This window comes from Malania oleifera, chromosome 6, assembly GCF_029873635.1.
Source record: "Malania oleifera isolate guangnan ecotype guangnan chromosome 6, ASM2987363v1, whole genome shotgun sequence".
Lineage (NCBI taxonomy): Eukaryota > Viridiplantae > Streptophyta > Magnoliopsida > Santalales > Ximeniaceae > Malania > Malania oleifera.
The window spans coordinates 70,884,375-70,911,658 of NC_080422.1; the positions used below are offsets into that span (position 1 = coordinate 70,884,375).

The 27,284-nt window shown below is 36.9% G+C and overlaps 2 protein-coding genes across 3 annotated transcripts in view; both read right to left on the bottom strand.

The window, feature by feature from the left end:
* Window positions 1-385: 385 nt before the first annotated feature.
* Window positions 386-3,279, bottom strand: LOC131157815 (uncharacterized). The gene is made up of 4 exons (XM_058112212.1): window positions 2,710-3,279; window positions 1,306-2,241; window positions 968-1,203; window positions 386-780 (listed from the first exon to the last, which is right to left on the bottom strand). The coding sequence occupies exons 1-4, from the start codon at window positions 2,771-2,773 to the stop codon at window positions 757-759; spliced, it is 1,260 nt and encodes a 419-aa protein (XP_057968195.1). The 5' UTR covers window positions 2,774-3,279; the 3' UTR covers window positions 386-756.
* A 5,482-nt stretch (window positions 3,280-8,761) lies between these two features.
* LOC131157816 (uncharacterized) overlaps window positions 8,762-27,284 on the bottom strand; it is a 30,252-nt gene continuing 11,729 nt past the window's right edge. The window contains exons 6-7 of one of the 2 annotated variants that reach the window (XR_009137320.1): window positions 9,390-9,494; window positions 8,762-8,973 (exon numbers count right to left, since the gene is read on the bottom strand). Coding sequence is in view for 1 of the 2 variants with exons in the window: in XM_058112214.1 (XP_057968197.1) it covers window positions 9,444-9,494 (51 nt within the window). In the remaining variant the exon portion in view is untranslated. Of the gene's footprint in view, window positions 8,974-8,993; window positions 9,495-27,284 lie in introns of those variants that run through there. The other variant, XM_058112214.1, reaches the window with a different exon arrangement.

The following is a 27,284-nucleotide window of genomic DNA, read 5'->3' on the forward strand; positions in this document are numbered from 1 at the left end:
TCATTATTTATTAGTTGGCTGCTACATCTCAATGTGATTTGAACTAGCAAGGAATTTGAAGACACTAACCCAGTGTTCTGCATGGATTTTGAGCTTTGGATTTGGACTTTGTGGATTTGGACAAAAGTGCAACACAAAATTGTGTTGAATTTTGGCAAGTTTCACACAACCCTAAATCCAAGGCACAAACAAATGCTCCCAAACATAACATCAGTAAATATACATGTCCTGATGTCAAATCCAGTAAGTCAATATATCTGTTTTTCTAATTCTTAACTATAAGACTACTTAAGAGAATTAATTTACAATAGTATCCCAACTTGACACTCAAAAGTTACCAAACCAAACTATTGATACTAAGATGATAATTGGGGAGCACAAGCAAGTTTCCAAAGAAGAAAAAAGCACTTCTCTACATTAATTGTTACAATATTCTTAATTTCATAAGAGAGAACTATATGAAAATATTTATAATACAAACCCTATGAAGCACACTTCGATGCAGTGTTTTATTTACAGAATGCAATTTATACACAGTATACTATTAAGTTAAAAATATTCAAACCAAGACTGAAATATGTTTCAAACATCACAATTCCTCCAAAACAACCAGACACACACACTGCACAATCTTTGTATGATGCACGTAGCTCAGAGGATTGAAAATAGCAGCAACATTTATATCTACAACCAAGGATGGATGGAAGTTCAACCAACGATGCTGTTGTCTGATGCAGTTCCAATTTGATAGCTGGATTAGAGCCAAAAGTGTAACATTGCCTGCCCACGGAAACATTCAAGTTGGAGCTTCAAATACAAGGTGACATAGAATAAATCAGCGGTTTGACATGCCTTCTTAGCAGGCCATGAAACACCAACGTTCAGAGGTCCTCACAGTCAAAAATTTAATCCAGAGAGAGAGAGAGAGAGAAAGAGAGAATACAGAAAATTAGAGAAATGGTGTTACCTCCATGACAGATAGTAAGGGTAACTCATGTTTTTCCTTTAACAATTTCCCTTCTTCCCATCCATGCCTAGCTCCTGGCCTCGTAGCTTTTCTATCATCCTCAAATTGCTTCATTCTCTTACCGAGCTGTAGAAAATCTGGTTGAAATTCAGCAACACCAATTGCAGGGCGAACAAGAGCAAAACGGAAGTCAACAGCAACCCCATCACTTGGTTTATAAAATTTGGACTCCTGATCTGCACATGAAAACATTTTCTTTACCAAATCAGTTTCATTACTAAGATTACATTCAATAGTTTTCTGCAGGATTGAATCTGGCTTTCTCTGCCTTTTCTCACCTTCTGCACCCAGTTCACTCTGTTCTTTCTTCTGCATTTGCCTGTGATTCTGATGAACTTGAGCAACTTCAAGAAAATCAATCACACTCAAGGAACAAGTGGCATTTCCAAATGCCTGACTTTCCAGATAATTTCGAGGATGCTTAACTTGATCTGGCACTTGAGAATGTAATGAACCAGACCACAACCCTCCCTTGAAATTCACAGACTTGTCTCCATTTTTAGAATCTTTTCTCTCTAATATATCTTTCACTGTGCCATCTAACTTCTTGATCTGTTCCCAGTACGAATTAGAAGGACCAACTGCAAAGTTCTCTAATTTCATTCCCACATCAAAGCCTTGAGCATTGAATTCCCTACCCAGGTTTTCCTCCACTGTCATTGAAAGTGAATCCCCCACTGGAGCTGCAGAGCTTTCTCTTTCAATGGAATTGCAGTGAAGATCTTGGAGTTGCGCCATAGGCAAAGAATTATTCCTTCTAAAGTCATCCCCAACAAGAGCATCGTTTCTTTGCAACAAAAGGTTCTCTGAGAACATTTTTTCACCAGCAACCAAATCGCTACAACCCATGCTTAAGAGTTTGTACCTATAAGCTTGGATTTGAAACTCAAGAGATGCAGTTTCCAATTCCTTCTGATACATTAGATCTTCAAAAGCTGCTAGACATTCCTCAGCATAGAACATCTTTTCCTCTGCCATTCTCTTATATTGATCTGCTTCCATCTTCACTGCAGCTTTTTCTTCTTGTAGACGTAAGATCATGGATAGAGCTTCACTGGTTGCAGTAGCCGAGGCCTCTCTTTCCTCATCGAGTTCGAAGTATAGTTTATGCAGAAGCTGTTGTTGCGCACGAAGTGCTTCTTTTAGAGCTGCAATCTCAGTTCCAGACATCCCCACATATTCACTACTTTTGGGTGCCACAGTTGCACATCTAACTGGAAGCAAAAGCAGTAATAAGATTTAGTTCTAACCACAATGAATTGTTGATATAAATACAGGTTTATAAGATAAGATAGAAAAAAAAAGGGAAGGAGTGAAAGAGAAGAAAACAACTGTATAGTAATGTGGATTCAAAAAAAAAAAACACACAACCTCAAAAGAAGAAAGAAGAAAGAAGAAAGAAAGAAAGAAAGCGCACACACAGGCAATAGTCATCCAGTCCTCAAAATAGTCATGAATTGCATGTTGAAAGAAAGAAAGAAAGAAAGCGCACACACAGGCAACAGTCATCCAATCCTCAAAATAGTCATGAATTGCATGTTGAATCCTCAAGGAACAAAAAGAAATATGTATCATTAAATGTTGAAGCTAAAATGTTCCATATTGCAGTGCAAAATTCTCCAAACTGTGTCGTAAAATTTAAGAACTCTTGCGAGGAACCAACAAGGTAGAGTGAACTTTACCAGGAATAATGCAGAAAGATCCGAGTTGATCATCGGAGCAAGACCCAGTTGGGAAGAAAGCCATCGTGACATAAATCAATCACTGTCAAAAACAACCCTCAGATGAAAAACAAAAATCAATGTGTTTTCAATCATCAACTCCCCCGTCATCTTGAAGAAACCCAAATTCACACTCAACCAAATGAAAATTAGAAATCAAGCAATGCCTGCTGCAAGAACACCCAAAAGAACTAGAGCCCACAAACAAGACTGTGGATTCAAACCAATCCAATTCAACTACACCCTTGAGAAAACAAAAAAAAAAAAACAAAAAGCAAAAGCTGGGGATTTGAAGATTATTTCTAAGGTCTAACAACGGTCATTAATTACAGAGGGGTCCAGAGGAGAGCGTCCATGAAGAATGGATAAATACAAAGGTAACAAGAAGAACCCAAATCAATCAATCTTGTTTTTTTGTTGACGATACTCGCGTTGTCTTTAAGACAGGGAGGAAATATTGGGTTCGAGGTGTTCGCAAACAGAAGGAGACCGCATCCTAAGGGCAACCGGCATGACGCCGTTTTTCCGTTCAGAAAGGAAACGACCCAAAACGATGTCGTTTTTCACAGGCCAGACAAGAAGGCAGTCACCATCATTGATTTTTATCCCTTCTGGATTTTACTCAATAACCTTTTTTGGCCTTCCTTATTTGCTTTCGCACGCTTGGTCTGTGCTTTTACTTGTTTATTTATTTCTATTAAAAAAAATTTACTAATTTTGAAAAGAAATCCAAATAAGGTTTGTTTTGATTACTAGCTAAGAGATGTAATAGGAAACTAACTAATGAAGAGATATGGGAGAGTTACATGTGGCTTTTTAAGAAGTGTGAATTTATTGATTTATTTATTTATTAGCTAAACATTAATAAATTAAACTAGATTCTCAAAATTACCCCCCCCCCCCAATTTTGTGTTCTACTAAATTAAATAATAAAGGGTATTTTGGGACTTCACTTAAACATTCACCTAGAATTCCTTAAATTTAAATAAAAATTATCTCTAATTGAAAAGAAACACGGTAATTTTTCATTAATAAATTAAATTCTTAAATAATCTGTCAATGTTGGCTTAGTTTATTACGAACAGAAAATTAAATTCCTCAAATAATGTCATTTATGACTACTCACGTGTTTTTACTAGTTACTCCAATTTAATAGTAAAATTAATTATAAAATATTTAAAAACAAAAAAAAAATTTAGTGCAAAGCATGAAATACATGCTCTATAATAGATTTTGAGCCTTAAAGTGCCTTATTAAAAGGGGAGATTCTTACTAACTTATTAAGATTATTAACATTTTAAAATAATCAAAAAACTATTTTACTATTTCTATTATTATTATTACTGTCATTGTTTGCAGGCAAGGTGGAAGCCTCATTAAAATTTAAAAAGTAGTTATCATGGCGATTTCAACGGCTATATTTTTAGTGGCATGGCGTGGGGAGGGGTGGGGCTGCCACCGACCGTTCCACTTGTAAACAGTGGAGTGGTTGGGCGGAGAGGGCGCCCTGGGCGTGTTGGTGGGTCAACTTAATTTAATTAAAAAAAAAACACTCATGATTATGTAGCAAAAGAGAAAGACTCTCTTTCATACTTTACATATTTATATTATTTCATACTTTATATATTTATATTCATGATTTAGACACTTTATGTTATATCGATCCAAATGTTGGGCGACAAAAAAATATAATATCCAAAAAGTAAAAGTTACCGAAACAAAAATGTTTAGATAGATAAGTGATATAACATTGAAAGATAAATTAAAAAATAAACATATTCGTAATAAGTTAAGTACAACTCCTATAAAATATAAGATAAGGGAGAGACGACTCAGATGATATGGACACTTGTAACGTAAGTCTTATAGTGCACCTGTAAGGAAGAGTGATTTAATTATTGTGGGGGACAGTAAAATGGATAGGGGTAGACTTAAAATAATTTGAAAGAAGATAGTGAGTAAAGACTTAATATCCTTGAATTTATCAAAAGAAATGGTTCGCATAAATTGACGGAAAATGATTCATATAACCAACCTCACTTAATGGGACTAAGGTTTGATTTTGTTGTTGTTGTTGTATGATTTAGATACTTCCAATAAAATGGAAATTTTACTATGTTTTTATTTAATTTCTTTAAATTTTCATTATATTATATTCCAACCTCATTTTATTCAGCAAATGAAATATAACATTAATTCATGGGACAAGAACAAATATCTATTTTTTAGTTTTCATCTTTATATATATATATATATATATATATATATATATATATATATATATATATATAGGTACGAGATGGAAGGTCATTTAGAATCACTTGTGAAAAAGTAATTTTTTTGAAAAAAAAATACTCGTATAAAAAAATATTCATAACAAGTATTGAACGAAATAGTATTGAAAATCATAAGTACTATTTAGTTGTATTTAAAAATAAGTACTGACCATAAGTATTTATAAAATAAATGGTGTTTGATGGTTACTTTTATAACAAGTTTTATGTGAATTTGTCATAATAATATTATTAAATTTAGTATATAATTAACATGTCATAATATGTAATGAAAATAATATATATAACTATTAAATTATGTTAATAAACTAACTTTTTAATTAATATATTTTAATTTTTTAATTAAATAATTTAATCAATATTTATGCTACTAGTATTTTAATATTTTCTAATTAAAAAATCAAACAACATTTTAAACATTGTCTAGTTAACGAATTAGATAACATGTTTAATTAACATTCTTCAAATTTTCATTACATTATATTCCAACTTCATTTTATTCAGCATTGTTGGGAAATTAATTGTGGCAGTTCCATATTTTGATTATTTCAGTGCGACGATATTTGTCTCACGCCCGGTCTACACAATTCTCTATTTAATCTTTAAAATGACTAAGCGACACGTGGCTCGTCTTAATTAGTCGAATGTCGAATGTCTTGGCTAAGCGACTACATTTTAATTTATTAGGAAACTGCCTTGAATGAGTGATCACCATCATTATTCCAACAGCTGCACAAAAATGATACAAATAATACCCTTCACAGCTGCTAATTTCTTAATTGGAAATTATAATCTTCAATCAGGAATAGAAGATAATATATATATTTCTATAAAATAAAATTATTATATGCATGTTTTGACGCATTTCTGAAAATAAATAAAACTATTAATCATATGATACCCATATGAAAATTAATTGATTAGTTTAAAAACAAAAAAACAAAACTTGTACTCTGTTACGATAGTTAAAATTTTAGGAAATATTAAGTATCCTTATTTAATATGCGTCAAACATCTATTGATTTATTGGGTACGAATCAAGACATTAATATGTTTACCTATTTCAATTTGGTACCAAATATTTTCTCTTAAATTCATACCAATTGCACTTATAACTTATGAAATATTTGCATAATAGATTATCACTTAAAACTTATTTTAATCCCAAACCACTTTAAAAAAGAAAAGGATCCAAATCATTTTCATCCTCAAACTTAATATTTTCTAAAATTCAAATCTTTAAAATATATTTTTTTTAAGTATAAAATTCATTTTTTTGTAAATTTTAAAATAAACAAAAATAACTATTTCCTTTTTTTTTTTGTAGTCGACATTGTTCATACACCGACCATCCAGCTCGCGGGGCCCCAAAGATTACTTAATGCGCAGCTTCGAACATTTTGCGCGCTCTCCTTCTCCATCGAACCGCGTTCAAAATCCTTCTTCCCATTTCATCACATTAATGGCGAAACCATCTTACCACACCAATCGCGCATTCAATGTTCATCAATGGTCTGCAAAAAGCAGTTAAGAACGGCATTGTCAGATGATGAGTTTTCCGATTAGCTCACCCCCGCGCCATAAAATAAATTTCATGGTTCCTCTGTATCAGTACAGATGATGACGATGCTTGCAGGAGCACGTACGCGTCTCTTGACTCTGAGTCATGGTTGATATCTACAAATTAGGTTCTAATTTCTAAAAATAGTAGAATTCCATCTAAATATGTTCTTGTATTATAAAATGATTGGTGGCATAGTTAATTACTCATCGGGATACAATTAATATGGAGTTTATGTTCGATCTTCAACGCAAAATGGAGAGATCGATCATTTGTAGCTAGGTAGGCTATATGAATTATTCAACTTCATCAACTCCTTGCGGACACTATTTCCATCTTCCATAATTTCTGTCGATTTCCATCTTCCATAATTTCTGTCGAAATCTCAACGAATCATCCGAAATTTATTAAAATCTCAAAATTTTAGTGAAACTTGTCAAAATTTAAACTATGCAATGAAATTTCCTTATATTAGTGTGCATCCGATCCCACATCATCTCTGTGAGCAATTCCAAAGCCAGTATAAGATCCTTTTAACTCTCTCTCCTTGACACCTAGATTTTAAGGATGAGTTCTCTAACATAATATCAGAGCTAGGCCTTAGGCTACTTAACTCCTCCGTGGGTTAGACTTCTCCTCACCTCATTTCCACCCATGGACTCGAGGGGAAGTATTAGTTTGCGTCCAATCCCACATCATCTCTGTGAACAGTTCCAAAACCAGTATAGGATCCTCTTAACTCTATCTCCTTCACACCTAGATTTTAAAGATAAGTTCTCTAACACCCCAAAATGCAAATGAAAAATTTAGGAGTAGAATGAAATTTCTCTCTTGATTTATTTTATTTATTTTTATCGAAATAAAAGATTATTACAAGTGCTTTTGAAATTATATAAAAAAGTAAACTTACAACAACATTTTATTTAATTATTCATGTCTAAATTATCATTATTTGTATAATAAATAATATTTAAATGATTTATAAATTTCATTTGTATTAACTGATTCACTAAATATGTTTAATGGACATTATCTTACAAATATGTTTGATACAAAATATTATATTACAACTCCTCCATCTCAAACATAACATAGATGTATTTACTTATAATATATTAGTCCAAAAACTTACATTATCATGTCTATTAATCATTTCTAAAATTTTACAAAAGAATTTCATGTTTTACTACTTATTTCCATTATTTTTTCAAATCAAAATCGAAATCAAAATTTCCATCCTTTTGGAGCTTTGAAATTTGAGTCGAAATCAAAATTTAAGACCTTGACCATACTTACAAATTATAGATATAAAAGTAATTTAATAAATTATTTCTTGATTTATAAACAACTTCTAAAAATTTTCATTATCTTCTTAATTTTTCATTATCCTTTTCAAAAATATAAGACACAAAACAGAGGCTGACAAGGGGAATTTCTTTAGCGCCAGCTAGTTGTGGTCGCACATTAATTATGTGTTACACCATCACCTCCTAAAAATACTAGAACTGTGTAAATAATGAGTCATAAAAAATGTTGTAAAATTAAAATTATCTTATTAAACTACTTATATATCCAATGTTTGTAAAACTTGTAAATAGATCAAATTTGTAAAATTAGCATTTAGAAATAATGAAAAATAACTAATTATGCATGCAAAGTCATGTGACACTAGGAAAAAAAAACGAAGGATCGAACTAGGTGCATGTCACCCCATGTAACTTGGCAAAGTTTAACTATGTTTAGGTATGAAAAATATTGAACCTAAGTTTAGTTGTCTTTTAGAATTCAAAATTTTCATAACCCTCCCATAAAAAGGCAACCCTCTCAACGTTTTAAAAATCAAAAACCTCGTTGAACATTTAATTTTTGGATTAGTTATAACTCCACCAATTTACCCTCAAACTCCGAGAGAAGATATAAAGTGTGCCGGTGTATTTTTGTCAAACTTTAGGAGAGATTTATGAAATTTCTGAAATATCATCTCCATCTTTTTGCCAATCCTCAAAAAACATTACTGTATTTTGTTTTAAAAAAGTTTACACTTAACCCACCTAAAGGAATTTACACACAGAAGTCAGTAACAGGGTTTGACGATGCCAAAAGAGACTAGGGCGTAGCAGCTAGTTGTTAAAAAAGTGCTTAAGCCATGTGAGCAAAGTTGAATCAAGTCAAAACGCATGTGAATAAAATGTGTATTTAATGTTTTGACCTTTTAAACAACCAGGCTTTTAAGGCATATCAAACTACCATTTTTATGGGCAAGATGCCTTACAGTCCCACCACCAATGTTTGCTTGACCACAGTACATTTCCAGTAAAGGAGCATGGAAATATCATCTGGCGAAGGCCCAGATTCAAGCCCCTCCTGAAACTGCATTGAAAGAGAAGATCTGTGATGAAGTTCAGGAATTTAAAATATAAATGAAATTCAAGTATTAACTGTCACATGGAAATTCAATGACACTTTGACTGCAAAATTTGCCTACAATTCAAAACCAGCATAGTGTTTTTGAAGGAACAAGTATTCCCCAATGCATTACAGTAATCGGTAAGTTTCAATTTTTTTGTTATGCCAAAATAGATACCTAGCAGATGCTTGATCTACAAGAAGCAAGCACAATGCCACAATGCCAGAATCAGAAAAGAGTACACATTCCCAAGAGGTACCTATGAAAAACACAAAAGGCCAGTTGCTTGTGCACATTTGTTGGAAAAGTTGTGTTGGGAACACATATCTCAATTCTCGGATTTGTGTTTGTATGGATTTGAATGAAATGCAGTACTTACAAATCCAAGTCCAAGCTCCCAAACATGGAGTTAGCTTTAATGATTACAGTTGTTTTAATCCACTGGAACCTCAACTTCCATCTTCAAGTCAGAGCTGCCTAGAACCTGTAACCAATCTAAAACTTAATATACAATTATAAGTGGAGTATTTTGTGGATAATAATGGGATATTTCACATATTAGAACAAGTTGAAAAAAATCAGTCCAAACTAATATACTAGGAAAAAGCTACAAATATTATATATAATTAAAAAGGTCCACAAAGTAATCAAATTAGATGGATGAGAAAAATATTGTTTTTGAGGCAAGAAATTTATACAAATTTCATGTATTAGAAAGAACGGAATTAGAGACAGAAGCACAAGAAGTTCAAGAAGAGACGAGCTCAAATGACTGAAGCGCAGAATTATGATCTACACACTATGTTGGGCCCTAAGACCTTTGCTATTTCAATTCAGTTACCAGTCAGCCTATTTTTAGGTTTCCTATATGGCTTTATGCTAGTAAGTTGCCCATTTTATCTTATTAAGTAGGGTTAATTCCATAATTTTTATATGGGCTTTTAGCATTGGGTCTAAATATATTGGGCTTATTTTCTGTTTTAAGCTGTTAGGTAAATCTTGATAACTCTAATCCTTGAATAAACACAAAACAGCTTTATTTTTAGTCTTACGACTTCATCCCTCTTTCCACTTCTCTCGTTCACCAATTTTTTGAGCCTTCTGTTTCTATGTTTCCTTGGTCGCCATGCCTAGGAGTCTACATAGTCATAGTGATACAGAATATAAAAAACAAAAGAATTTTCAGCTTTATAATCTCTCCTAATGGCCCGATTGCGTTCTCTCCTAAGTGTGAGTGTCTATGAAACTTGGGGACCAATTGCACAAGTTTCACTCTTTCTTTTCCACTTACCTACCTTTCTTCTTGTAAATCTCAATGTTTTTGCAAGACCGATGACATACCTTTTATGAGTTTTATCTGCCTGACCACCATATGACCTGTTGTCATGACCAAGATTACCATTTAGCACATTAAGAGTATTCAAGTCAGAAGCTATTAATCTACATTAGAGTCAGCTGGTACCTCCACATACTCTCTCTGCCCAAACTTCTCCCTTCACTATCTCTCTCTTGTTCTATTTTCTAGCACTGACTGTGTCAAAAATTGAAGAGTTATGTATTGATCTGAACATTACATGTGAATATATACAACAATCCTAGCATTCCTAAAAAGTAAATTAATAAATCAAATCCCATGATTTATGGGACACCCTAACAGAATAGGAAACTTAGTTGTTTAGGCCTAATTCTAAGGATACAATCTGTTATTAAAAGAATATCCTAAAATAGCTAACTAATTATACACAGTTTTCCCACACTCCCCCTCAAGCTGGTGAATAGGTATTCTCCATTCCTAGCTTGGAAACAATAGTTTGGAAAACAGAGCTACTCAACCCTTTGGTAAGGACATCAGCAAGTTGACCATGTGTAGACACGTAAGGTGTACAAATCAACCCACTCTCCAACTTTTCTTTGATAAAGTGTCTGTCAACTTCAATGTGCTTCGTTCGGTCATGTTGTACTGGGTTATGAGCTATGCTGATTGCAGATTTGTTGTCACAATAAAGTCTCATAGGGCCATCCCACTTAATCTTCAAATCTTCAAGGATGATCTTCAGCCAAAATAGTTCACACACACCTTGAGCCATTGCCCAGAATTCAGCCTCTACACTCGACCGAGCTACCACACTTTGTTTTTTACTTCTCCATGTCACAAGATTCCCACCAAGAAAGGTGCAATATCCTGAGGTTGATTTTCTATCAACAATTGATCCAGCAAAATCAGCATCAATGTATGCCTCAAGTACCAATCCTCCATTTCTTCTGAACATGATACCTTTCCCTTGTGTTCCCTTGAGATACTCTATGGGCTGCTTGTAAATGAACTTCCTTCGGGCTATGCATAAACTGACTAATTACACTCACTGCATATGCTATATCTGGTCGTGTGTGAGACAAATAAATGAGTCTTGCTACCAGGTGTTGATATATTTCTCTGTCTACTGCGACATCCTCCTCAGCTTTTCCAAGTTTAAGATTAGAATCCATGGGAGTACTTGTTGGTTTGCATGCTGTCTTGCCAGTTTCCTTAAGAAGATCTGTGACATACTTCTGTTGAGAGATAAAAATTCCCTGCCTAGAGTGAGCAACCTCAATCCCGAGAAAATACTTCAATCTCCCTAACGCTTTAATCTCAAACTCTTTAGCCAAATATTGACTCAAGACCTGTTTCTCCTTAGCATCATCTCCTGTCACTATTATGTCATCAACATACTCTAGGACTGTAACTCCTCCTAAAGGAGAGTGTTTAATGAACAGTGTGTGATCCCCTTGACCTTGTTTGTATCCCATAGGCCAACATAACACTTGCAAATCTCCCAAACCATGCTCGTGGTGATTGCTTAAGGCCATACAATGTCTTTTTCAATTTACACACAATGCGAGCAGCCAAATTCTTCCCACATCCCGGTGGAACCTGCATATAAATCTCTTCCTCTAGTTCCCCATGTAAGAAAGCATTCTTGGCATCAAATTGTTGCGACTCCCAACCATAATTAGCTGCTAGTGATAATAATACTCTAACCGTGTTCATCTTTGCAACAGGAGCAAAGTTCTCTAAATAATCAATCCCATAGATTTGAGTATACCCCTTGGCTACCAACCGCGCCTTGTATCTCTCAATTGACCCATCTGCCCTATACTTCACCGTATATACCCACTTAGAGCCCACCGGTTTCTTTCCAGCTGGTAACTTCACCAACTCCCAAGTCTTGTTCTTTTCCAAAGCCTCCATCTCCACATTCATAGCTTGTCTCCATTTTCCATTGGACAACGCCTCAGATAATGTGGTAGGAATGGGGATGGTATTTAGGCTTACAAGAAAGGCTCTATGGGATGGTGAAAAATTCTTCAACGACAAAAAATGTGCAAGAGGTTACAATGGTTGCTTTGTTCATTTTCGAGTGCCATTAGGAAGGTCCTGGTCATCATTATCAACATGAGATTCAGTTTCATCTTGCAATGGATGGTTAACAATTGTTACCTCATTCAAACGATCTGAGTTGGACTCTTGGACTTGCATTGGTTCAGGAACAGCCATCTTCCTTCTTGTGAACACCTTGCCAAATATGGTATTTCTAGGAGCAGAATCGGTCTTTTCTTTGGGTTCATTTGGTGTTTCAGGCACAGGTTCAGAAGAACTCTCAAGTACATGGTTGGAACAAGATGAACAAGGAGGTACAGGTATAGGGTTTGAGGTTTTCGACATAGGAATTGATGGCAAATCAAGCAAAAAATCTTCCTTATCTTCCCTAGTTGAATTCTCCCCCTGAAGATAAGGATTAGTGAAATAAGACTCTTGTTCATTGAACGTAACATCCACCGAGACATAGAATTTTTTTGACGGAGGGTGGTAACACTTATATCCTTTTTTAGCGAAGAATAGCCCACAAAGACACATTTTAGAGCCCTCGGATCTAATTTCCCCCTGTTGTGACTATGAACATGGACAAATGACACACACCCAAAAAATCCTAGGAACAAGGTTGTTTGGAGTGGTTAGGTCTGGGTAGAATGTGGAAAGTATGTCCATAGGACTCTTGAAACCCAAGACTCTTGAAGGCAAACGATTTATCAGATGAGTGGCTGTCAGAACTGCTTCCCCCCAAAAACACCTCAGACACATTTTTTTGAAACGCTCTGGTTTTTCCAAGGAGATGGCCATTTTTCCTCTCTGCTACCCCATTTTGCTGTGGGGTATTGAAACCAGTGGTCAAAGATCCATCTGCTGTGGCTATTTTCCTACTGCTTGGGCATGGAGTATACGTTGAAAAAATATTGGATATATGGGTTATATGATCGGTTGCTCCTGAGTCCAAAACCCAGGAGTTGGTAAAGGTTTTATCTGAGACATTTAATCCAAAAAAAGATGGAAGCTCACCTGAATATGCCAAAGAACAAGTACCTCGAGATCCTTCAGGTTTTCCAAGACTGTTGATAAGTAATCTCAGCCTCTCAATCTCTTCTTGGTTGAAACTACTTAGCTCCTGCGATGTCAATTCACCTTGTGGTCCTGCAGCAATGTGGACTTGTCCATTGTTCCATGGTTGTCTTCCTTTTCGGCCCCATTCTCAGCTTGGAGGCTTTCCATGAAGTTTCCAGCATTTTTCACAGGTGTGACGAGACTTCTTGCAGTAAGTGCACCATAATCCGTCACGATTTTGGGTTTTCGGCCGGCCACCTTTTTCTCCTTCACGTGTTGCTCCTCTCTCCATGTTTGTGGCTGATTTATTGTTACCACTAGCCACCATAGCTGAACTATCAGTGATTTGTGGTTCAAGCATCAACCCTCTTCTACTTTCTTCATTTCAGATTATAGCCACTACTTCGTTAAAGCTTCGAACCTCCGATTTCCCAAGAATCTGTATCCTCACATGATCAAACTCTGGATTAAGTCCAACCAGAAAATCATACACCCTATCTTGTTCAATAAAGGCCTTTAGAACCGCTACATCATCGGAGCATTTTGCTTTTATCACCCGGTAGTGATCCAATTCCTACCACATGGATTTCAGTTGATTTGCATATTCAGTGACTGTTTTATTCCCTTGTTTTGCAGCCATAGTTTTTACCTTGACCTCATACACTTGTGCCGCATCATTAGCTTTGGAATAGGTTTGCTGAATCGCATCCCAGATGTCCTTTGCAGTAGCCAAAAACATGCATGTGTCACTTATTTCTGGAATCATGGAATTCCACAACCACGCCATGATCAAAGAGTCTTCTTCATCCCATGCTTCAAACTTAGGATCCCCTGGTTTAGGACCTGTACCCGTGAGATGGCTAATCTTTCCCTTCCCTTTCAATACTGTGCGAATGAGTTGAGACCACTTAAGGTAGTTCTTTCCATCTAACCTGTAGGAGGCATGAATATTCTACAATTCTCCTACTTGTTGGGGTCGGATTACCTCTTCTGATTGGGCTGTAGTAGTAGTCTCCACGATTTCTGACATCTTGAAGGCTTGAACAATCAGTTAATCAATGATGATGTCAGCCAGAAGCAGAAATGATGATGACGACTGGGCAAAAGTGAAACCCATAGAAGAGAAAAATTGGCAATGAAGGCAAATAGAAGTTTTTAAGGCTTTGACGAAACAAGCCCTGTTTGGCAGAAACAAAGGTCTGCAAAGACGGGAAGAAACCAGCAATGAAGGCTAGAAATACAAGCGATGAAGACTGAAAAAAATTGAAACCCTACTGGAGCCTAATTTGGCTCTAATACCATGTCGAAAATTGAAAAGAGTTATGTATTGATCTGAACATTACATGTGAATATATACAACAATCCTAGCATTCCTAAAAAGTAAATAAATCAAATCCCATGATTTATGGGACACCCTAACAGAATAGGAAATCTCATGATTTATGGGACACCCTAACAAAATAGGAAACTTAGCTGTATAGGCCTAATTCTAAGGATACAATCTGTTATTAAAAGAATATCCTAAAATAGCTAACTAATTATACACGGTTTTCCCACAGACTGTAATTCTCATAATCAAATTAGATATTTTCAATAATAACATGGTATCAAAACCATGTTAGATACTCCATGTTAATTCACCATCACTATTCATAGTCACCAATTGAAATTACTATTCAATACTACTTTACACAATCACTGTCTACAGTTTATCACTGCTGTTCATACAATGTCACAGCTACCATTCATATCACAGTTCATTATTTATTTTTTCAGTAACCTCCATCTGGTTTGAGAATCACTTGAAGACCCCTTTCTCCATTCATTTCAAAATGTGTGTCTCTTGTTGGATGCTCAGCACATCGTTGCACAAGTGTGATATCAAGTAGCTGTGTGGCTCAGTTGTTGTTCAATTAACAGTTCCTGCAGACAGTGCAATATTGCATTGGTTGCTGAATTTGACTGGTACAGTGAGGCTATTTGATTGGTTCACTGCCTGATTATATCATGGCTAGGTTGTGAGGCCTGAAACTTTGTTTTTGATGGGTATGTAAACAAAAGGACAGTGACTGCTTCCTAAAGTCTTCAAATGCTTCTTTCTTTGCCCACACCATATGTCATAAATGATTCAGGGAGATGTTGTGCTATTGGAGGCCTGTCCTAGTCGGCTGCTGTAGTGACGGATCTTATGAAGCTCCTAAGTGTTACTGTTCATTCTTTCAATCAGCCCCAATTTGCTGTTAGGTCGCTTATTGGTTTTGCTACAGTCGGTGGCTGTTTGTATTCTACATGGACTCCTAGAATGTTAAGCTGTGTTGTTAAGTGCACTGCTTTCTGCCACAAATGCAGTGTTTCCTTTCTGCAGTTGTTCTGGTTGGCTTTAAATTGTTTTCAACTAGTCCTCCCTGCTGTGTGGGGATTTCTGTTTGGTTATGCAGCACCGTGCCTCCTATGAAACCTTTGTGCTCTCATGGATTCACAAATAAAAGCTTTCATAGTGTAAGCATGCAAATTACAGCATTTAAACTTTCTAGGGGAGGTCATGGAATAGGTTGTCATTATGGTGGTCTGTGTGTTTATACCTATTACAAGAGAAAAGACCACATAGTTGATCTTTATTAGAATCTCCACCAAACCTGCCTGAGCCAGCAATTTTTTTGCGAATGGTGACACTGAAGTACATTTTTTCAGTAGACATGTTCATCCCAATGAGATAATGAGCACATGATAGGGATCAACATGCCTTACCCATTTCCTTTGCAGATATGGTGACGCGTGGACGACCTCCTAATGTCCACTCCTTTGCCGACATGGTGACACGTGGCCGACCTCCCGATGTCCACTATCATTCAAATTGTTTTGTAGGTGTTTGAAGACCAAGTGAAGTATTGAAGCAAGATCCACCTCAAGACCCATGTGGGCCCCAGAATGGTCATGTGGACCCCACACGGCTCCATGGGCCCAACACGAATTTGACTTCCTTTTGGCTTATGTTTTTACATTTAATATGTAATATTGCAAGACAACCAAGCTTGCATGTGTGTGCTTAGTAAGTTGTGAGAGTATTTAATTTGTTAGGATTTAGTGAGTATTAATTATCTCTGTCTCCCATGCTTGTGAGGAAAGTGTAAGCTAGTAATGCCTTGTCCCCCCATGCTAGCTAAGCTTGTTAATGCCTTGTCCCCCATGCTATCCCTATATCTTTCATTGTAAGAACTCAAAAATAAACTAAGTTTGAATATTGAAAGAATTCCTTTTGTTGAAGCTTGTTTAGCTTTGTCCAATCTATCGATTGTGTAGTGTGAGGCTACAGTGTTCTCTCCGGAGATCAAGTAGTGAGAGACCACTCTTATCCAGCGATACCATCACCATCTCCTCCCTCTCACCCACACAACCACCCCATCCAAACACCCACACGGCCACCATCCCTATACTCCATTGCTGCGTTCATCTTGGGGATTCAAAGCTTGTTTCAAGGACTTACGGCCTAGTCTAACTCATGTTGAACAACGTCAAGTCATCCAACAAAATCTCTTGGTAAATTCAGTACTTGCTTGAATCCTTGCTGTATTTTGTGAACCATTGCTAGTAGCCTAAAATTCCATACTTGAATAACCCATTTGAATCCATAGATTGCAATATTGATACTTGCTAGCTAAAATCAATTGTATGAATGATAGCTTGTTAGCTTAGAACTTGTGATCTTGATTTTGAAATTAACAATCTTTCGCATAAAACTAGATTCTGATCAGTAAACACTTATTGGGACTTATTTTCTGGACATCATACACATTTTCAAAAACCCAACATGTGAAATATAGCATAATTTATGATATTTATGATAGTTAATTGAATTCTTAATCCAAAGTGTTTTGAGTGTATGTGCTTGTGTGAGGGTTGAACCGTAGGACTAGGTCGATCATTCCCGTCCTACATCAGCACATCTTCCAGTATGCCCTAAAAGGAGTTTAATAACATAGTTCATATGGTACTAGCTCCAAGCTAGGTCTTGTATTATCTGGTACAACTATGGCCCACACAAGCACAACATGGCTTCTTGTCTCTTCACCTCCAATCCTCAGATTATTAACTATAGCACCTTATCACATATGACAGGTATTCTCAATTTTTTCAGTCCCTAAAACCTTGTAAATCATATTATAAAGTTTTTCATTCTGTTGGTTCAGCTACTTGTGCTTCAGGTCACAGAGATAATAGCTCTTTTTGTTCTAACTCTACCCCTAGTACTATTGAAGGCTGATTGATCTAGATGGGAAGCCGGGCATTGGATGGATTGCTTGGACTTTGTTTGGAGATTGATTCCAAAGAATATGGTCAAGGGCTTGTCGGATCTTAAATCCAAAAGTGTTTAGTTTAATAATTGGTTAGGTTTATGTATGCACGTATTTGTTTGTAAATAAATGTATCTTAAGCTTTTATTTGTAATTTTCATGGTTTGTATTTAATCTTTCCTATCAATTAGAGTTTTAAAGTCGCGTAAAAACAGTTTTGGATGAATTTTTCTTTAGCTTAATTATTAGTTAGGCTTGTGTATGTCAGGACTTGTTTATAAATTAATGTGACTGAAGCTTTTATTTGTAATTTTCATATTCTGTAAATCTTTCCCATAAATTAGAGTTTTGAAGTGATGTAAAAACAGTTCGGGTGAATTTTAAAATTTAGAAATTGTTTTCCCCACCCCAACCAAATGTATCTTGTTCTTCCTTCTCCTTCCCATCTCCTGCCTTCCCCCCTCAATGCTACATCATTTGGTGTTAGAGCCCAAATCTCATCACTTCTGCCATTTCTAATCCACTCATCATCCCTAATTATTTTTTCCTCATGGACCTCACTCCCTCCCATTCCATTTTCAGTCCTTCCCTCATTGCAACAAGTTTCCCGTAAGACTCCTTCAATTCAACTTCTCTTCTCTATCTATGATCCTCTTCGTTCATCACTCTCTCTCTCTCTCCCTCCCCCAACCCCTTTTCGCATCAGTTTCCCTCTTCCCTCAGAGTTCCCTCTGAAGTCACCAGATTATCATAACAAGTTGCAGATCTTCGAAAAAAAAAAAATATTAATAACAATAACAATGAAAAATAATAAAATAAATAAAGAAATAAATAGCAGGTGCCTCTTTTCCATTTATCAGCTCAAGCCGCCACCACCCAAAATCTTCAGCATAATCATAATCAGTGATCAGGAACCAGCTAGAAGATAAGGGCTTGTTTGGTATCATTCTGTCTTTTGTTTTTGTTTTTTGCACAGTGAAGAAACAGATTATAGCAACACATTTGTTTACATTGCTAGTTTTATGTTTTTGTTGTTGGAAAAACCAGATATTAGTTGTTTTGATAAATTGTCACCAAAATACATCAACATCCAATATTAAGTAGATTAAATGAGTCGTTTTATACATATTTTTAATTAAAATACAATGACCATGTGAATTTAAAATGTAGCTAAAGATAAAAACATTCATAAATTTTCTAAAAATTAGAGAAAAAAAAAGATTAAAAAAGTCAATTAAAAAGTATTTACTATTTTTTTCAATTTTCATATACAATAAGATTGTCATAATAACTAAGCAAAATAATTATAATATTTTAATTTTTTTTAGTTTGTATTTTTTTATATTTTTTTAATCATACTTTTTAATTGTCATTTGATTCAAGGGCAAAAATGAACATTTGTTCAATCAAGTTTTTAGTTTGTTTTAGTTTTAGAAATATTAACAGCGTTTTAATTTTAGTTGATGGTTTCTGATTTTTAGTTTTTGTTTCTAGTTTTTAGTTTTCATTTCTGTTTTTCATTTTCATAATTTTCAAAATGACACCAAACAGCCCCTAAAGTGCCATTGCCACTGCTGCCACACACCACCAGAAGTACTCCTCGCTGCTGTTTTTCTTGTTTGCTCATCTAGCTCTAGAGTTCTCAAGACCCACACCAGCACCCTTGAGTTCCCATCCTCAGAACTACCACCTCACCAGAGATCATTGCTGGAGTCCACCAGAGAAAACCTCATGGACCAGATACCCTGGCAGCTCTTCCAAGTTTCTTCTTCCCTTCTTTCCTTTCTACTCTCATACCTCTTGGTCCATAACCTTCCAGCCCCTGCCTTTTTATACACTTGCTATATTTTTCTGTTTAGCCGGACAATCCATATTTCACTTGGCCTGGAAAAAAAAATTGCTAAAAAAGAAGGAAAAAAAAAAAGAGGATACATGGTGACTAAAATATTGAATCATCTGCAAAGGTGGAATTGTTGTCCGATTCAGTGAAAAATAATGAGAATGCTTTGGAGACCATTACTAATACTGATCAACTCGCCAACCATCCTACCAAACACAAAAGGCTCACAGCTATGCTGCTTCCCACACTTTTGAGCTGCACGGAAAACAAAATCATCATTTGAATAGGGTTTCTAGAAGCTTCAGATTTTAATGTGCCCTCCTGATGATTTGAAAACATGAACGAAAGAAGTCCATGAGTTTTATCCAGCCAAATCCAAATTGAAGGGAAAATATATAATTCGGTCGATTAAACAGCAAGATATCTTCAGGAGGAGGAAATATGATGAAATTAGAAAATGGGATAAGATGAAGCAAGTCCTGCAGGAATAGTTTGTACCATCAAAACAAGCAGTGTGTCCACCTATAACTTTTCAATTTGAAGCAAGAACACAATAGTTGATTACACTAATAAATTCCATCACGTGGCTTCCCATGCAGACATGGAACGATTGGAGGATTGGATGATTGCTTTGTACAAGAAAGAGTTGAAGCTAACTATTGCATCCAAAATTGCTACATGCCGCCTTATTGTAGTTGGAGATGCAGCTCAGGTTGTCACTTAAATAGAGGAGGAGATGTAGTGTAATCTACCTAGAGCCACATCAAGCCTTCAGTTTGATAAGACAACTAGTGGAGATGCACAAGAGAAATACCCTATGGAATACTTCAAATCAAACCAAGTCAACTTCAAATGTCTAGCCAGCAAGTAACAGCAAATGTTTCAACTTTCAAGTGCAAAGATTTGGACATCGAGCTGCACATGTCCTACCCAAGTGATGGCCCCTCACGTGCTGATCTTTGAGTTCCTACTCTGATTCCTTTGGGCCGCTACTAATCCATCAATTACAGACTAGAGAAACAATTGAAGGTTTATGAATGAAAATTGGCAGGCACATGCATCACTACCACCATGCAGCCTACTTTTTGCCCTTCATTGTTCCAACTTCTAGTTCTGGAGATCCAGCCCAGCATGACTTGGATTTGCCAACTGGTCACTGGAAAGGCACAGAAATATGTATTCAGCAGCCCTTAGTTGTGTATCCTATAGCTCATTGTGTTTCAGTTCTTCACCTTCCTAGTCCTATACGTTCTTTTGTTTTGTCTATTTCCTCTACATACAGATTATACCTTCCTCACATGTTGAAGGCACTGGCTATTTCGGGTGGAAACATGCAATGAATATAGAAATGGATGCCTTGACCACTTAAGGGACATGGGACTTGGTGGATCTTCCTCACGTTAAGGATTTGGTCAAGTGTCATTAGGTCTACACAATCAATCATCTTCCTCATGACTTAATCTAATGACTAAAGGCTCAATTGGTGTCCAAGGGTACACCCAAACATATGGCATTCATTATTTTGAGACATTCCCTCCTAATGTTTGGCTAAATTGTGTTTGTGTATTGATCTCGTTGGTTGTGGCCCTTATGCCAGTTGACTCTCAAGAATGCCTTCTTATTTGCAGGAAGAGGTATAAACACAAAAACTTATGGGTGCGCCGCTCAAGGGGAGGATGGCAATGTATATAGGTTGGAGAAGGCCATTTATGGTCTTCTGAAGTCCCCTCAAGCTTGGTTTGACAAAGTTAATATGGTGGTTTCTACATTTGATTTTATCCACTCTTTGTCTGCAAAAAAAGGAGGCAAGTGTGGTACTTAATGACACAGGAGTGTTCTCAAAGATTTTTAGTAAATTTGGGCTGTTGGAATGTTTTAAATGACGTGAACAAATTCAGTTCATAAAATTGTGGACCAGCATCTTTGCTCCCCACTCAATGTAATCCAACGAACTCACAAAAGCAAGTCACCCCTCTAGAGATACAGATAACTCAGCACTTCAGATTCTGACAAAAAAGAAAATATTCCAATATTTGAGGGGAGAATGCAACCTGATGATTTCTTTGATTGGCTTCAATTTGTTGAGAGGATCTTTGAGTACTCAGATGAATGCAAAGTGAAGCTGGTTGTTGTAAAACTCAGAAAATATGCTTTTTATGGTGGAAAAATATCAAGAAGCAAAGAGCTCATGAAAGAAGAAGCAAGATCACGTCATGAAAGAAAACGAAGAGGTAGCTAAAAAGAAAGTTCTTGCCTATACTGTTCTAGCAAGAATCTTCCTTTTAGACCCCCTTTAATTTTCTCCCACGACCTAATCTTGCTTCTCCCTATAAAAGCATACCAGTCGTGTATTAGGAGGTAGGAGAGTTTTTTTAAATGAAAAAAATTTGAGACTTTGGCCATTGGTTGTTTCTCTTTAGTACTGTTTCTCCTTTGTGGGTGGTGAACTTCATATTTTAAACTATGTATCTCTATAGTGGTGAGTTTTCCATATTTTTAGAGAGGTGACTTTTCTTGCTTCTTTATCTCTCTGGTGGATCACATCAACTGGTGAACAAAACTACCTATTTTGTGTGTGTATGATTTGCTAGTTCCTAATTTTTAGCAACTCAATATCACTAAACGTATTTTACGTTGATAACATAATCATCACTGGCATTGACCAAAATAGGATTGCAGATAACAAGCATCATCTTTAATCAAAATTTCAAACCAAGGACTTTGGTACTGTGTTACTTTCTCAGTGTTGAGATTGTACGGTGAATCCATCCTAATGAAAATATGACTTGGACCTACCAAGTAACACGGTATGTTGGGAGCTAAACCAGTTGATACTCACGTATCCCGACGTGAATTTGTGTAGGAATGTTGGACCAAACACATAAGATAGACGTCGATATAGGCAATTGGTTGGCAAGTTGATGTGCTTGATTATAACTAGTCCTAACATATCCTATGTTGTGGGGGTGGTGAGTGAGGTTATGGAAAACCTAAGCAGCAACACCAGGATGCTGCCTCTAGGATTCTAAGGTATCTCAAGCTCTCCCAGTAGAAGTTTGATGCATAAAAGTCAAAGAAACTGAGATGATGGGATACTTTGATGCATATGGGGCTAGCCCTATTGATGATCAAAGGTTTTTTTTTAGATAAAACCTGTTATAAAAATAATTACAAGAAAAGTAGAACAGGATATCCTGCATTAAAGGTGAAGCCAAATTTCATCTGTGCTGTCTTCCAATTGCTTTGGACATGAGACAGCGACAAATCCCCAAAAGCCCCAATAGAATGTGCCAAAACAGATGCAAAAAAGAAGTAACTTTCTCCCAGAGTGAATTCATATAGACTTCTGATATTTGAAAATTCTTGCATTCCTTTCGAGCCAAAAGAACGCACAAAATAGCATACACTTCGCCATCCAAAAAGTCCAAACTCTACTACTCTTCCCAAAACCCCAAAAATTCACCAACAAAAAATTGTACACATTCTGTAGAGCCCCTCAAACCTTAACATAATAAGAGAATAAAGTGTTAAACAGATACATTGCCACCCAACAGTGAAGAAAAAGATGAACATTAGTCTTATTTACTTCATGGCACAACGTAAAAATATCTAGACTAACAGCTTTATAAGGTCTCCTTATCTTTATAGAGTCTTCATATTCATCCTATTTAGATTCTAGAACAAGTGTCCAGATGAATGCACAATCTTACAAAGGCACTTTTGCTTTCCAAACATCTTTGTTCAAACAGAAAGAGCTAGGATTTCAATATTTTATAAGATGATTCAAAAAGAATTTTAAAGAGAAAGACCCCAAAAAACTCCAATCCAAACCCACACCCCCCCCTCCCCCCCCGGCCCAAAAAAAAAAAAAAGGTAGGAAAAGAAGAATCTGGCACACCAAATAAAGTAGTAAGCCCATCTACCTCTCTTTCATGAAGGCTCCTAAAGGAATGGAAATCTCAAGAAAGAGAACCCCCCCCCCCCCCTTCTGAAAAATAGAAAGCTAAAATTGATGCATTATAAACAAAAGAAAGTCCAAACAAACACCATTCTATCACCATTACCCCCTTTAAGACAAGTAAGAGGAACGAAAAGACAAGTTACTAGAAACAAACGGGAGCTCACATGGATAACTTTTCCACTCCCCCAAGTCCTCATACGGCACACATTTGGTACGTAGGAATGGAACGGAATCGAATTTATCACTTGGTTTCACCATGCACTCCATTCAATTTTTTTCATTCCTTTCCTTTCCTATCCCATTCCATTTTGCAAACCAAACTGAAATTAGTGTCCCACCCCTTCCAATAAATTCCACACTTGCTTTTATGACCCAATACCATAAGAAATTAGACTCTATAAGGGAAACCTCCATAATCTTTTTCCATTAAAAAAATGTTCTTAGAAACCACATTGCCAAGCCCCAATTCCCCAGACATTTTTAGGTCTCCTAATTACCTCCCAACTAACAAGGTGGTCCCGCTAAACCACTCTTGAACGAATTTATCTTTTCCCTGAAATCTTCTCAAAAATTCTTAAAAAGTAAGGACCTTGTAGAACTTCTTAACACTATTCTCTAGGGAAAAAATATTATCATCACCTCCTCCCTCCCTTTAAAACCTTAATCACCCTAAAATCCTAAACACAAAGAACCATCCTACTCAAATCATCCACAATGAGAGTAAACAAAAAAAGGTGACAATGGCTCCCCTTGTCTTAACCCCTGAGAACCCTAAACCAATCCTAGGTTGGCCATTAACAATACATGTTAGAAAAACTAAGGCACCCAGTAATCCACTTAAACCATAATGTTCCAAAACCCTTCTTTTGCACACTTTATCAAGGAAACCTCAATAACCATGTCATAGGCTTTTCCAAAATCCAATTTATAAACCACTCCATCCTTCCCCCTCCTCCTCCCACCCTTAGCCACCTCATTAGCTACCAAAATAGTATCTTTGTCTATCTTTAACGAAAGCATATCAAACCATTGACATTGTATCCCCTAACAACACCCCAATTCTTTTTGACAGAACCTTAGTAAAACCTTGTAACCATTGGTCACTAGACTAATCAGCCTAAAATCCTTTGCCCTCCTAGACCGCTCCTTTTCTAGAGTGAGGGCAATGAAACTAAGGTCAATACTCTTGCACACTACACCACTATGATGGAACTTCCCAAAAAACCTCATGATGTCATCTTTCAACACTTCCCAACTATCCTAAAAAAGGTCATCATAAAGCCATCTGGACCCAGTGCTTTATCCCTCTATCCAAATCAATACAGCCCTTGTTGGGGATATGGCTCACATTTTGAGCAGAAGCACATGCACCAAAGAAAGCTACGTGAAGCAAGGGGCAAGAGCATAAGACGATTCTGCAAGCAGAGGGATAACTGTCAACGGTTTGGGCTCTAATCGTCGACAGCTTCAGACAAAATGCAGAGGTGTTTCTTTCTACTCCAAACTGTCGACTGTTTGGCCTAAACTGTCGATGGTTTCAATTGGAGCAAGTTACGTAAATTCAAATTGGGGGCCAGTATATTGGGCTTATAGGAGGGATTTCCTCCGGGGATTGCTACAGGGATTGTTTAGATAGGATCTAAGATTTCTGTACATTTAGGGTTCGCATATAATCAAAGATTTGTAACCCTATAGTAAGCTTTGACATTGTTCACAGAGGAAACGAAGGTACTGCTCCCGTGCACGTAGGCAAATTTCCGAACCACGTAAATTTTGTGTCTTTTGATTGTGTTTTCATTCTTCTCATTAATGAGTGTTTGCTTCTTGAGTATATTTTATCATTGAGTGATTGCATTAGTGTTTGTTGATTGATTCGTGTGTGCGATTTTGTGTGCTTCCGCTGCATATCCGTGAGGACGAAAAACAACAAGTGGTATCAGAGCTATTGGTTCAACAATGGCTGGGGTCTCTTCGATGAAGTTCAATGTCAACAAGTTCGATGAAACTGATAATTTCGGGCTTTGGCAACGACGGATGAAAGACTTGCTAGTGCAGCAAGGGATGGCAAAGGCTTTGTACGGAAAGACGTCGAACGACATGAACGACGCAAGTTGGAAGGAGCTTGAAGCAAAGGCTGTGTCCACTATCCGACATTGTTTGGCCGATGACGTGATGTGCAATGTCATAGATGAGGAATCACCGGCTGCAATTTGGTTGAAGCTCGAAAGCCGGTACATGTCCAAGTCGCTTATGAACAAGGAGTATCTTAAGCAAAAGCTTTATTGGTTTAAGATGGCGGAGGGTTTGGACCTAACTCAACACATCAACACTTTTAATCAGATCATTAGTGATCTAAAACGAGTTGACGTGAAGTTCGAGGAAGAGGTTAAAGCATTGATGCTACTGAATTCCCTACCAACGTCTCCTACATACGAAAACCTGGTTACGACACTAACTTGGGGGAAAGAAACCCTAGAGTTGGAGAACATCATGAGTGCATTGTTGGGGTTCCGCCAAAGGAAGAAGGCTAGTGATGAGGGTTCACATGCCGAAAGCTCATGGCTAAACTGAATCAGGATCGTGAGAGGAGCAGTTTCCGAGGTGAATTAAGCAACCATAGGGCTTGGTCCAAGTCCAGGAAGAAGAAGGACGTGCAATGTTTTAAGTGCGGGAAAAGAGGACACATAAAATTCGAGTATCCGGAAAGGAGGAAGGGAGTTGCTGAAAGCAAAGAAGGTTCGTCAACAAAGGCGAATGTAGTTGAAGGAGACTTAGGGAGCGGTGACGGTGATATGCACTCGATATCATCGGGGTTGGATGAGTTCGCAGATTCTTGAATCTTGGACTCGGCGTGTTTGTGTCATATGACGTCCAACAAGGACTGGTTCACTACATACAGATTGGCTAGTTTTGGTTCTGTTCTGATGGGGAACGATGTTGCATGCAAAGTGATCGGGATGGGGAATGTCAAAATCAAGATGTACGATGGTGTGGTGAGGATGTTGTGTGATGAGAGGCACATATCAGAGTTGAGGAAGAATCTGGTTTCGCTAGGCACCTTGAATTGTAACAGATTCAGTTACAAGTTCAAAGGTGGGGTAATGAAGGTGAGCAAGGGAGTTCTGACAGTGATGAAGGGAAAGAGAATGTCGGGTAATATATACACACTTCTGGGTTCAACGGTTGTAGGTGGAGCTGCAGTCGTAGAGTCCGAGTCTGACAGTACTTTTCTGTGACATATGCGTCTAAGGCATATATGGAAGAGTGTGGGATGAAGAAACTTCACAAGAGGAATCTTCTGAAGGGGGTAAAATCATGTAAGCTAGAGTTCTGCAAGTACTATGTGCTTGGAAAGTAGAACCGGGTTCAGTTCATGACAGCCATGCACAAAACGGAGTCACGGAGGGAGTACTTGACTACATTCATTTGAACGTTTGGGAACCGGTGAGAGTGGCATCACGAGGGGGACATGTGTATTTCGTAAGTTTCATCGACGACTACTCACGAAAGATCTAGGTTTACTTCATGCGTCACAAGGCGGAGACGTTTGCCAGGTTTAAATTGTGGAAAGCTGAAGTGGAAAATCATATTGGGAAAAAGATCAAATTCCTCAGGACAGACAATGGAATTGAGTACACAAACTAGGGATTTAAAGAGTTCTTTGAGCAACAGAGCATAAGAAGGCATTTTATAGTACGCCGGACACCGCAACAAAATGATGTGGCGGAGAAGATGAACTGAACCCTAGCTGAAAGGGCTCG

Coding starts and splice junctions, on each gene's coding strand:
- LOC131157815 (XM_058112212.1), bottom strand. CDS start 2,773: ATGGCTTTCTTCCCAACTGGGTCTTGCTCCGATGATCAACTCGGATCT. Junction 1,204..1,305: donor GAGTGAACTGGGTGCAGAAG/GTGAGAAAAGGC, acceptor TTTCATGTGCAG/ATCAGGAGTCCAAATTTTAT. Junction 781..967: donor CCTTACTATCTGTCATGGAG/GTAACACCATTT, acceptor TTCCGTGGGCAG/GCAATGTTACACTTTTGGCT.